The 12197-nt window shown below is 31.1% G+C and overlaps 2 protein-coding genes across 2 annotated transcripts; both read left to right on the top strand.

Moving 5' to 3' along the window:
• Positions 1–3565: 3565 nt before the first annotated feature.
• LOC134245012 (tRNA (guanine-N(7)-)-methyltransferase-like) lies at positions 3566–4861 on the top strand. The gene is made up of 4 exons (XM_062727262.1): positions 3566–3751; positions 3989–4102; positions 4286–4387; positions 4578–4861. The coding sequence occupies exons 1-4, from the start codon at positions 3581–3583 to the stop codon at positions 4725–4727; spliced, it is 537 nt and encodes a 178-aa protein (XP_062583246.1). The 5' UTR covers positions 3566–3580; the 3' UTR covers positions 4728–4861.
• Positions 4862–8762: 3901 nt separating this feature from the next.
• Positions 8763–10360, top strand: LOC134245011 (acetylcholine receptor subunit beta-like 1). The gene has a single exon (XM_062727261.1). It carries the CDS (start codon positions 9047–9049, stop codon positions 10319–10321), a length of 1275 nt encoding a protein of 424 aa, XP_062583245.1. The 5' UTR covers positions 8763–9046; the 3' UTR covers positions 10322–10360.
• The last annotated feature ends 1837 nt before the right edge of the window (positions 10361–12197 follow it).

Raw genomic sequence — 12197 nt, 5'->3', positions numbered from 1 at the left:
ATTAGAAATTAACCCCCCAATAAAACAAAACAAATAAATAAAAGCAAGACGTATTTGTGAAACACTGATCCCCCCGTATGGCAACATAGCGAAGGTTTAGCTTTCTCAAATGCAGATCAAATACCGTATATCCGGTTTTTTTTCGCGATGTTCTACTTTTCGCATTTTTGCGACCATTTTTGATTCGCAAAATGTAAAACACGCATAAATTATGTCAGCTATAATGTGACATAAAAACATTACCATTTTAAACAAAAAAATCTTTAATCATAAAAAATAACACGCAGAATAAAAAATGTAATATCCTATCCCTTTTTAACAAAATTTTCAATACGCAAAAAAAACCCCGGATATACGGTATGTTGATACCTAAAATAAGGCCTTTTCACAAGAAATACAAATGTGAAATATAAAACCCTAGCACCACCTGTTCAAAGGTTATGACAAAGGTTAATGTTTTTAAAGGTAGGACAAACTCCTGGGTCAAGGTCAAAGGGTCAAGGTTTTGTTTTGTAAAGAAAGGCCTTGTCTCAAAGATTACATATGGGAAGTATGAAAGTGCTGGCCCTTACTATCCAAAAGTTATGACCAAGGTTAAAGTCTGTAAAAAGTAAGTCAAACTCCAACGTCAAAGGGTCAAAGTTGTTGATATCCAATGAAAGATCTTGTCACAAGGATAAGATATGTGAAGTATGAAAGCTGTAGCCTTTACTGTTCAAAAGTTGTAGCCAAGGTTAAAGTTTGTTAAAAGTAGGTCAAACTCCAAGGTCAAATGGTCAAAGTTGTTGATATCCAACGAAAGGTCTTGTCACAAGAATAATATATAGGATGAAAGCCGTAGCCCTTGCTGTACAAAAGTTCTGAGCGAGGAATAAATTCTTGAATGTTTTAAAAATTATTTTAAAATCTACGCATGCGTACAGGAAGAAATAAAGAAACATTTTCCTCTGTGGGTAAGAAAGTTATTTTTCTTTATTTAAGTGATTATTTTTATGCGTCCGGATCGATAGATTCGGGCCGTATATTGTTTTTGCCCTGTCTGTCTGTCTGTTTGTCTCTTTGTTTGCAAACTTGAACCTTCGCCATAACTTTTGAATCATGAAAGATAAAGACTTCATATTTGGTACGCACATTTCAATAATAAAGCTCTTTCAATTGACACCAAGGTCAATGACCTTGTGACCTTGACTGTGACCTATATGCTTAAAATATTTTTTCTGCAAATTTTCACCTTCGCTATATCTTTAAAAAAAATGAACCGTGAAAGATAGAGACTTCATAATTAGTATGCGTACTCCACCTTTTAAGCTCTTTCAAATGACACTAAGGTCAGTGACCTTGTGACCTTGAAAGTGACCTATATGCTAAAATAGCTTTTTTGAACCTTCACCATAACTTTTGAACCATGAGAGATAGAGAATTCATATTTGGTATACATATTCCAATAATCTATTTCTTTCAAATGATACCAATGTCAATGTCCTTGTGACCTTGACAGTGACCTATATGCTAAAAAAAGTTTTTTTTCGAACTTTGTGTTTCACAAAAACAACTTGTTTAAGTTATCTAATTTCACGAAACTTAAAACGTTCAAGAATTGCACGTGACCTGCTATATTCTGTTCTTGTCGGTTTTCAGTTTTTGCGTAACGGTTTTGTTTTGTATATCAAATTAAGCCACATTGCTTTGCAAAAAAAACGTAATAAGCATATATATTAGTAGTTGTGTACTTCCTTCGTATTTGTTTAAATACAAAATAATTAGAAATCTGACGATAAAGGTAAAATTGAATGTCCTAGACTGCAATAATCCTTTAAGTAAAGTGCTTTATATAGAACAGTCATTTTATAAAACTGAGACATTTAAACCATTAAATTCATACAGTACAAAAGTGTCAGACATGAATGCCATACTTTTACTTTCAAGTTTGATGGCGAAATAAACAAATGTTTTCATATTTATATTGTAGATTTTTTTTTAAAAGTGCGTTCGTGATAAATTATTTGTGATAAACTTTTTTTTGATTGTTTTCATTTCAAACATTCCTGCATTTCTTTTCATTTTCATGAATAATGATTTCATTTCATGCATGTTTTGCGAAAATGTGCTATAAAAGCTTATACAAAAGAGATCCATTGCCTCATGAATCAATCTTTAAAAAAAGTTTAAAGTGCTTTTAAATAGCGATAATGCACCGTATCATAAACTGTTAAAAATATATTGTTAGACTTATCAAAGAAATCTTTTTGTCTCACGATTTCTTAGTTGTTTTGTGTTTCCATGTACAAGACCAATTGTCCGTTTTAAGTCTCTCGTATTCAAAAATTACCTTAATATTAGAACATGTTGTTGGTAAATATATACAGTGCAGTTAGTGTACTTTTTATATTTGTCTATATAAAATCTAATAATTAAAAACTAATAAAAATAAATTTTTAAGATAAAAATATCCATACTTTATTGTCATTTAAACAGCTGAATGTTTATTGAAAGGTAAGGAAAGGAAAACTGAATTCAATATTTTGCCATTCATTTATCAACTGAATTTCAGTTACCACTCAGTTACCCTTATCTAATCTTTCAGTCATCTTTTGATTTAATGGTTAATTTTCATTCCGTGCAACTTTATACGAACTTTGTCTCTACTGAGTAATATGCTGGAGTGCCCAATGAATTAAAATTATGAATCTTATATCTTTTGCTGTCTCAGAATTGAAGCGACAAAGTAATAAATGTTGTTAAAAACTAATATGAAATTTAAAGTAATATTTTCAATTTGCTTTGTAATATAAAAATAAATTAAGAGGAAATATTAGTATTCTTCCTTGATATTATAATGACTATATGATTTATTTTTCTCTGAATGATCGATTTTGTTTGAACTTAAGAGTGTCAAAAAACCAACAAACAAACCTTTTCTTCAAAAGTTACTGATTCAACTTAAAATACATCTTTAGTGAGCACCCCCCCCCTTCTTAAATTTTTAAGGAATATGTGATAAGAATATATTGAAAAAAATAACAAAAATGAACATGATTTACTACTCCAATGTAAATGCAACTAGAAAACAAATTTTATATGTTGTTCTAGTAAATATTTGTGATTTGGTTGGGGGAAAATGCTCGACAATTTGAACTGAGATTTAAATTTATATTGGAAGTTTTCTCTCTTCATATTTACTTTAATGAAAAATATAAGTATCTTATCTTATGATTATCTTCGGTTGAAATGCAACAATCTTTGATTTATCTTTTCAACTCCGTTGCGAGGGGATAAATAACGCTCTCGTGTGTGTATGTGAAAGGTTTGTTTTTTCCTTATGAATGTAATGGAAGTGACGTTACCTGTGTTGGGATCGATGTCAAATGCTGATATCTCCCTTTGCAAGGATATGTTTTACATTGTGTTGCCCTTGTTATGAAATTGTTTTTGAACTTCACACGTGTAGACAAAGAAAAAAATAAAGTATATAAACAACAAGCTTTTTGATTTGCATGGTTATTGATCTGCCGATGAAGAGTTTAGTTATATGTGGCATTATGAAGCAAGTTCCCTTCAATTTGTAGTATCTCTGTCACCAATGTTTCCTGATGCGCTGATGCTGGGCATTGAAATTCGAGTGAAGGTTCTCGACTATGTGAAAGATAGAATCAAAGCACTGAGAGTTCAACATCCTGGAAAGTACACCAACATTTCCTGCATCCGGTCCAATGCTATGAAATATCTTCCAAATTTCTTTGAAAAAGGACAGGTCTCTATTGATTCTGCATTTTAAAAAAATGTTTTATTTTCCATTCAAACGTTTTCAACTGTCAATTATGAAAGGAGAAATGAATATAAATACTGATCTTAATTCTTGAAGTAATGAGAGAAATTTTGCTGTTATGTCACATAAGCCATAGATTTCCTACGTCTTATTCATCTCTTACGTATTTCTGAATTTTGATGCGTAATGTATGATTTAAAACCTTTCTGTTCTTTTTATTAGCTTTCGAAGATGTTCTTTCTCTTCCCTGATCCTCATTTCAAGAAAACAAAACACAAATGGAGAATTATCAGTCAGACTCTTTTAGCTGAATATGCTTACGTCATCAAAGTTGGGGTATGTTATCATTTTTGCCATTTTTTATTCAACCTTGAACATTTCGAAATCACTTTTTAGGAAATGGCTTTGTGAAGTAAAGGATGTGTGAATACTGTGAGCAATTAGGAAAATTGATATAAACGAAATGGACTTGGTACATATAATTACTAACTGTAAAAATTTCAAATTAAACGTTTTCAGGGTATTGTTTACACAATTACTGACGTCAAAGATCTACATGATTGGATGGTCTCTCATTTCGATCAGTTTCCATTGTTTGAAAGAATCACTGGCGATGAACTGGTGAGACTGTATTTGTTTTATCGTATTGGTTTTAATTATTAGATGATAAAGAATTGTTGGTTTGGAAAGCTGATAGCGTTCAAGTTCATTCTGCAATTAATTTTCAGGCAATCAATTGCATTTTTTTTCTTTAATTTTTCAACAGTAGAATATGGACGAAAGTGAAACTATTCTTGTTTCGATTTTGTAGGATAATGACCCAGTTGTTTCTAAACTTTACGAAAGTACAGAGGAAGGTCAGAAGGTCACGAGAAACAAGGGAGAAAAACATCTTGCCGTGTACCGTAGAATAGAGGACCCTTTACTTACTAATTCGTCTTTTTCTTACGAAGCATCATGACATAACTTTAAAACTGACAACGTTTATTGAACGTCTGTTCATAATGATATAAAATAATTCAAAGGATACTTGATGAATACTAGTACTGAAATTAATCTTGTCGTTTTTCAAACTATACGTATAAAAATGATTGGTGCATTAAATAGACTGTTTATAAAAAAAAACACTGAGTTGGCAATATTTCAATCATTTTACGGAGGAAAATTTTCAGTTTATTTGATCGGTTTAGTGCATAATAATATTACACAGTTTGAGGTTTCACATGATATCAACTTCAACGCATGTGATAAAAAAAATAAAGATGGCGAACAGAATTAAACACGTGCGCGGATCCATCAGGCCAGCTTTAGCGTTTGTCTCGGTCGAATAAATGGGTAGACAATTTAGCAGAAACTGAGAACAAAAAATTAATCCTCTATTCTTCAGTGAACGTTCGACCAATCGACAGGTATACGTGTTTATTAAACGTTCTTTTGCATCGAATGAACTGGAAAAAAACACAACGTGATACATGAACGATGGTTGTCCATTAAGTTCGCGCACATTGACTTTTGATTAAAAATTGCTGGCAATAGGCATCTGAATTATAATGATATGTTATAACTACTTAGAATAAAGTAATTTAGGCGCACCTGTTCACAATACCATTGAAATACTTTTTTGATTGATTATTTATTGTTGGTAACATTTAAGTCATAGGTTGTGACGTTAAGTTTATTTGACCGTTTTTGAAAAAGTTTTTGGTTCCTCTGGCGGCCCTCAGAAAGCCTACTCTTTTTCAAAGTCAAGATTGAAAATTTAGATTGAATTTAACAGGTAATGGGAATTTATGAATACAGTGAATGAAATAATACATGTAATACTAAGTTTTTTAATACTTTATGCTAAATATATTAAATCTTTTTCACCTTAATTCACCTGAGAGGTTACTAAGGCGAAATGGGAATGCTAAATTTTACAGTTATGGCGAGATGGGAACAAACCGAAACAATGACAAAGGGGGTTGTTATTCTTGACATGGTGACCAATTAACTACCAATCCGACAGACGTCAGCAAATCATCGTTTTAGATGTTTACAAAAATGATAGACTATGTAATCTTTGTAATAATGGACAAATAGCTGATGAGTATCACTACATTTTAGAATGTAAATTTTTTTCCAAATATAGAAAAAAAATATCTTCTTAGTAAATATTTTAATAGACCAGTTTTTTTCAAATTCTCAGAATTGTTGTCATCTGCTGACTCCAAGGTATTAATTAAACTATGCAGTTACATAAATAGAGTATATGAAAAAGTCTGTCCTCCATAATTGTTTTTGTTACTTTATATGAATGTATTTCCGCCATTTCACGTATATCTTGTATATTATTTTTTCTATATATTGTACATATATTGTTGAACCTCATGTACCATTAATATGGTTTGAATGAATAAATTGAACATAAAGTTGAACTTTAAATGTTCAGTTGTTCAGTTTTACATAATTATGATGAACTCGAAAGACCAAACTTTAGAATTCTAGCTAGAACTAATGTACATTCAAGTTGGCTGTAAAATATAGCGTTGAACTATTAGTAATTTTCGTAACATGATAATATATACTCTTTTATTTTTAGAGAAATGTCGGTCAAGTTTTCTCTTACTGTTAAAAATCTGCACCGAATGGTAGAGGTAAAATATTTTTTTTGGTGGGGGAGGGTGGAGTAGTGGTGGTTGGAGAGGGGGGTAAAGTAACGTATCTACAAATGAACCCTGTGTAAAATTTAGTTAGATATTTTAGTTATTAAAGTATCTCCGTTTCGGTATTATTTAAGTATGAAATTGTGTTTTTCTTATGTTGGGGCATATATCTAAATATAGATACCTACTAGTATCCTTAAATTTTTAGCATTTTTCAAAGAATAATTTTTTGTAGCATTTTTATAATGTTAGGGAAGAAAATTAAGACTTTTGATGCTAAATTATTGTGTTTTACATGTAAATAATGGTTTCAAAACTCAATTACATGTATATTGTTAAAATTGAATCTTTGCAAATATTTCTCTGTGTATTTTAATGCTATTGAAAAAAAATCAGTGATAATTCTACATAAAGAATTGTATGAGGCATATATTTTACTTAAAACATTGCCATTTAAATATTCAAAAGTTAACTAGGGGAGTTCGATAATTACATAATACGAGATCAGGCATCCTGAAACCATCTAATAAGTACACAAAAGAAAAGAGAGAGGGATTTTAGAGAGGTCATGGAAATCTTGATTGTTTCATTCTTTCATTCATTGATTGATTCAGTTGCAGTCGCATAGCTTAGCAGGAATTATGGACAGTGGTCAGGTGGCGAAGGAATATTTTGTAATTCGGAACATTTATTTAATCAAGTGCCTCTGACATTGAAACAGACACGGCGTTAGATGATATCATTAGCATGGAAAGTAAAAATGCGGATTTTTATCTAAAATTCTAGTTTGGTGATATAATGAAAAGTGCCATAATCGACGAACAACCTTGTTTAATGAACAGATTTTCAGATTTCTTTTTTGGAATAATTGATTGATTGTGTGTTGAATAACGTTCCTCTTGAGAATTTTTCACTCGTATGGAGGCGTCAGGTAGAGAGCTACAAATTTTGTCCTATACTTGGCATAAACTTAGGGCCATTAAGCTATGAGGGATCGTTATCGTGCCAGCACTAAATGCAACACGGGAACTCGGTTTATACGATCTCATCCACGTCGCAGAGTGGGATGCGACGTAAGAATCAACTCCTTGTACTTCACGACTCTGGAGCAGGCGGTCTAATCGGTGCACCATATGGCTGATATGGGCGACTTTTTTGTAATGATAAATGGATTTAAATTCACTTATTTAAATTGTTTTATCAAAAACAGTATGAAACTAAACAATGGAAAGTGCACATGTAGTGGAAGGTTAAAATTCGATTTTGTTTAAATTTCTTATTTCCTTCATTTGATTTCCCTTAATGTATTTTCCCCTTAACTTTTCTGCAAGTATTGAACCTTGATTTCACATGTTGTTTTTTACATGTTGTCTGATTTGTTATCACAGCCGTCTGATAATATTTTATTGAACTTGTAATCATTATTATCGAACGCTGTATCGCGATTCAAGCATTGAAGCCATAGCTGGAACCATATCTTACAGTAAAATCCGGAACCAATATTATGATTTTAATTATATAACGTTAATTATGCGACACCGGCTACAGTTATTTTTTTTAAACTGCAAGATCAAAGATTTGATGTCACAAAAATGTTTTATTGATTATTATTGCAGAGGTGAAGTATCATAAAAACTATTAACTGCTATAAAACGTATTGTGCTGTAAAGGATCTATTAATAATAACTTTTTAAAACTTCCGAATATTAAAAAATACATGCAATTAGTTTTGAAAGATCACCGGAGATATGCATTAATATACCACAATTCTATTTCCACCGTTGTTTCAATTATTAAGACCTGCAGAGGGAATAGGAATTTAGTAAATTAAATTTATATATAGTAAAATATTTTGAATGCGAACAAAAGATAAATTAAAAGAAAACCATTAGTTAATTAGATAATGACGTTGAAAAAGTTCGATTTGTTTGCTCTTTAACTTCAGGGGAAAAGACAATATATCTTCAGAAAAAAAAATAACAGTATGTTAAGGAATATAATTTAGATAATATTACAATGCCACAGATCCTTAGACAAATTTATTTTATCGACTGGTGTTGACGATTTTTACTCGTCTTTCCAATAAATTGATAGCAGTACCTGGTGCTAATCTTTGAACTACGGTTATTTAATAATTATCATTGATCGACTCATTACCAATTCCAGATGAACCGATTATATGCATCTAGCAAGTCGAGGCTGCTTACTTGACGATATGACATGGTTTATACATATATAAGACCAAAATTTCGAGGCTTTTATTAGCGAATATACACAATCATTATCAACGAGGTTGAAAGGAATATGGTATCTTGATTCCTATTTTAAAATTCGAGTTGGAATTGCAAGAGAATGTGTGGTGAAAATTTACATACGTAAAAAGGATTTTATTCCTCTAAATGCACTGGATATTTAAAAGAAGATATTACTTTTTGATAATTGGGAAAAAAATTCTTTGTTTATAAGGCAAACAATTAGGTAACTGATTTTCGACAATGACTGTTCAAAAATTGACAAAGCGTGAAAGAGGGTATTAAACATAAGGTATATAAAATCACAACCAATATATTTTCTACAATAGACCATTATTAGACAGTTTGCTGGTTATGTTCAACATAGATTTACTGAAAGAATTATGAAGAAAGAGGCGGCTAGTTTGTGTTTGTTTCTGTTGTTGATTGAGGGGATATCGTTTACATCTGTTCATGGGTATCTATACTCAGATGCCGAATCACTTCTCCAGGATGTCTTTAAAAACTATTCAACCGAAATTCGTCCAAAGCAGAATCTCTCAGAAGTAATAGATGTCTCTATTGTGTCGTTCTTATTTTCAGTGAACGATTTTGATGAGGTTTCCGGAGTTTTTTCCATTGTTAGTGGATTTATGCTACTTTGGCATGATTTCCGATTGACTTGGACACCTAGCAACTATGGTGGAATTCAGGATCTTGTTGTTCCTAAAAAGAAACTATGGGTTCCAGATATCTTTTTGATTGATCCTGCCAACAAGATGGAAGCTATCGGAGACGAAGACTTCATAGGAAGAATTTCTTCCTCTGGCATAGTGACATGGACACCTGGGGGACTGATTCAGACTTTGTGCAATGTTGACATGTATAAGTTTCCTTTCGACACACAAACGTGCTCCTTTACATTAGCTCTGTGGGGATATTCGCCATGGGAAGCAAGATTAATCCCATTTAACGGTACGACGACTGTGGATACAACTTATTACTCCTCAAATGCTCAATGGTCGTTAGAAGGAACACTTATGAAGCGGTCTACACAAGGCGATTACGATAGCTTACTTGAATTTCAATTCATTTTGAAGCGGAAATCTCTTTATTTCGTCATAAACATGTTAGCCCCTATTCTTTTATTATCCTTACTCAATCCTCTAGTTTTTGCATTACCAGTTGAAAGTGGAGAACGTGTGTCTTATGCTATAACCATCTTCTTGTCATTTGCCGTGTTTATGACATTGCTAAGTGACAATATTCCCAAATCTTCCGAGCCAATGTCTTTGATGTCTTACTTCTTAATCTTTACGATGGCTATGAGCACATTGATATGCGTTTTGGCTGTCGTTACAATGCGTTTTCATTTCAAAGAATGTGAATTACCTAATTCAAGCAAACATATTAGTCTGTTTAATGTTTTAAGTCTTCGATGCCTGTGGAGCATCTGTAGAAAAAGTAAAAAGAAGGCTAAGGTCGTTGACAATTCCGCGAAATTGGATGTAGTTTTTGTAAAAAGTAAAGTTGCCGATGATAAAGATTCGCAAGATAATGAAGCAGAAGACAAAATGACTTGGAAGACTTTAGCGGAGGGATATGACAGAATAATGACTTATTACTTTTACATTTTTGTTTTCTTTCAGTGGTTAATCCTTATAATAGCTTTACTGTAAATCACTATTTCAATATTTTTTGATAAAGCGTGAATATCATTTGTTGTTTGTTTATACAGTGGACCTTTAGATATCCGGATGCTTCAGTATCCGGATGATTTTTCATCGGAACAGAATTTTTTAATGTTATTTTGTCTTATTTAACTGGTAATTCAGATATATCCGGACGCTTCACATACCCGGACAAATTGACTGAGAACCAAAGCGTGGAGCGAATGAGGCTCCACTGTATAACTTTTTATGCCCTTAAAATATAATTAAATTTTACAGTTTTACAGTCTTATCTTATAGATATGGAAATCTATAATAAATTTGAAATGACTAACTTCTGAAGGGAAGGGCAAGGAATTCTTCTGTTGTGTTCTTTTAAAAGCGTGATATGTTGTTATGCTTAAATCAATTTAAGATTTTAAAGTTTTAAACGGAAGAGGTATTTTCATTCAGAGATTAACAAAAAGAAATTCCTATAAAACGATAACATGTTGTGTAAAATCGACATTTTCATAACATTTTACAAAGTTGATAGTTGTAGCAATACTAGCAAAACATGTTTAAAATATAATTATTTAATCAAAGCATCTGGATTTAAAAAAAAAACTCCAAAGAATGGAACTCAAGGCGAATAAAAATATGCGAACTGGTAGACTATTTAAAACCATCATGAATTACTTCTATTTTATGTTCTGAATTATGACCTTTTCAATAAGAAGTTTATTGGTATGCTTAACTTTAAAAAGTTCATTAACGACAAAGTATGGAATTACCTTAAATGCATAGTGTTAAGTATTCAATTAAGTAGGTCCACTCCACATAACAAATGAGTCAGTCATGTATGGCAAACCTTTTAATCTTTATGTTCCTTGGTTATTATTACAAACCGAAGCCAAGTCTTATCACTTGAAGTGTATATTTCTAAAAAGTTCAAAATTAAATTTTTGAAATTTACTTTTTATATATATACTAGTAGAATTTTAAAACACTTTTCAAGACTCGTTTTTAAAGAATGAAAAAACTTATTTTCGGAATCAAAAAAAAAAATTCAAAAAAGGAAAATAGATCCACTATGTTTAAATGTCAAAGAAAAAAGAGAAAGATAAATTGAATATAAGTTAGAAGAAAAGGAGTGAAAAGGTAAAATATTAGTAGATAGAAAATTTGTAAAAACAAATTCTGGTGTACAGAAAAGTTTCATATATGTATAAGTTAACATCAAAGTTTTGAGAAACACTTTGAAGAGTTAATGAAATATACGTACATGCACAAACTTCCAATGAAAAGTCATTAAAATGCAAGAGATAAGAGGAAATGTCTTTTCATATCTAATCCAGAACATTTTAAAAACATTTCTCTATCCGGCTATAAAAATGACTTAAACTTTTTAAAGGAAATGTACATATACGGATCGCAAATGCTATTTTTTGTAATTTAAACCTTTTTTCTGGTTTACTTTTGAAAAATTTAAAATGAAATTCATATACATACCTATATTGTTTCGATAAGGAAGGGTTCTTGTCTGTCTTCTGACTAGATGAAATATTCAAAGTATTTTTTCTTATGTCATATGTTTAGATGTAAGTGATTTAAAGGATCATAAGTTTCTGTCTTCCTCGTGATTGTTTTATTTTAAATAGAAGTGGTAAACTGAGTTTGCTTGGACTATATTTTTGGCGGAATGGCAGCATATGAATATATCTTTTTTCTGTTTCTCAAAATTATTTTAGAACTATAAATTTAGTTAATTTTTTTATATAATCAAAAACTTCACGAAAATTTCAAATGTAAGTTTTATTAATAATAAGAGACTACAGTGTTAAAGTATGTCAAATTAATACGATATTCTAAACAAACTACAATTACGCTAATCTTTAATTGCTTC

This window comes from Saccostrea cucullata, unplaced genomic scaffold (assembly GCF_032062105.1).
Source record: "Saccostrea cucullata isolate Sc308-1 unplaced genomic scaffold, CSIRO_AGI_Scuc_v1 ctg7635, whole genome shotgun sequence".
NCBI classification, from domain to species: Eukaryota; Metazoa; Mollusca; class Bivalvia; order Ostreida; family Ostreidae; genus Saccostrea; species Saccostrea cuccullata.
Note: the sequence above shows the minus strand (reverse complement) of the source record. Positions and strands in the feature narration are given on the sequence as shown.

What these genes read in the sequence shown, in the direction of transcription:
- LOC134245012 (XM_062727262.1), top strand. Translation starts at nt 3,581, where the DNA reads ATGTTTCCTGATGCGCTGATGCTGGGCATTGAAATTCGAGTGAAGGTT. An exon ending in ATTTCTTTGAAAAAGGACAG is followed by an intron (nt 3,752 to 3,988) that starts GTCTCTATTGAT and finishes TCTTTTTATTAG; the next exon opens with CTTTCGAAGATGTTCTTTCT. An exon ending in GAATCACTGGCGATGAACTG is followed by an intron (nt 4,388 to 4,577) that starts GTGAGACTGTAT and finishes TCGATTTTGTAG; the next exon opens with GATAATGACCCAGTTGTTTC.
- LOC134245011 (XM_062727261.1), top strand. Translation starts at nt 9,047, where the DNA reads ATGAAGAAAGAGGCGGCTAGTTTGTGTTTGTTTCTGTTGTTGATTGAG.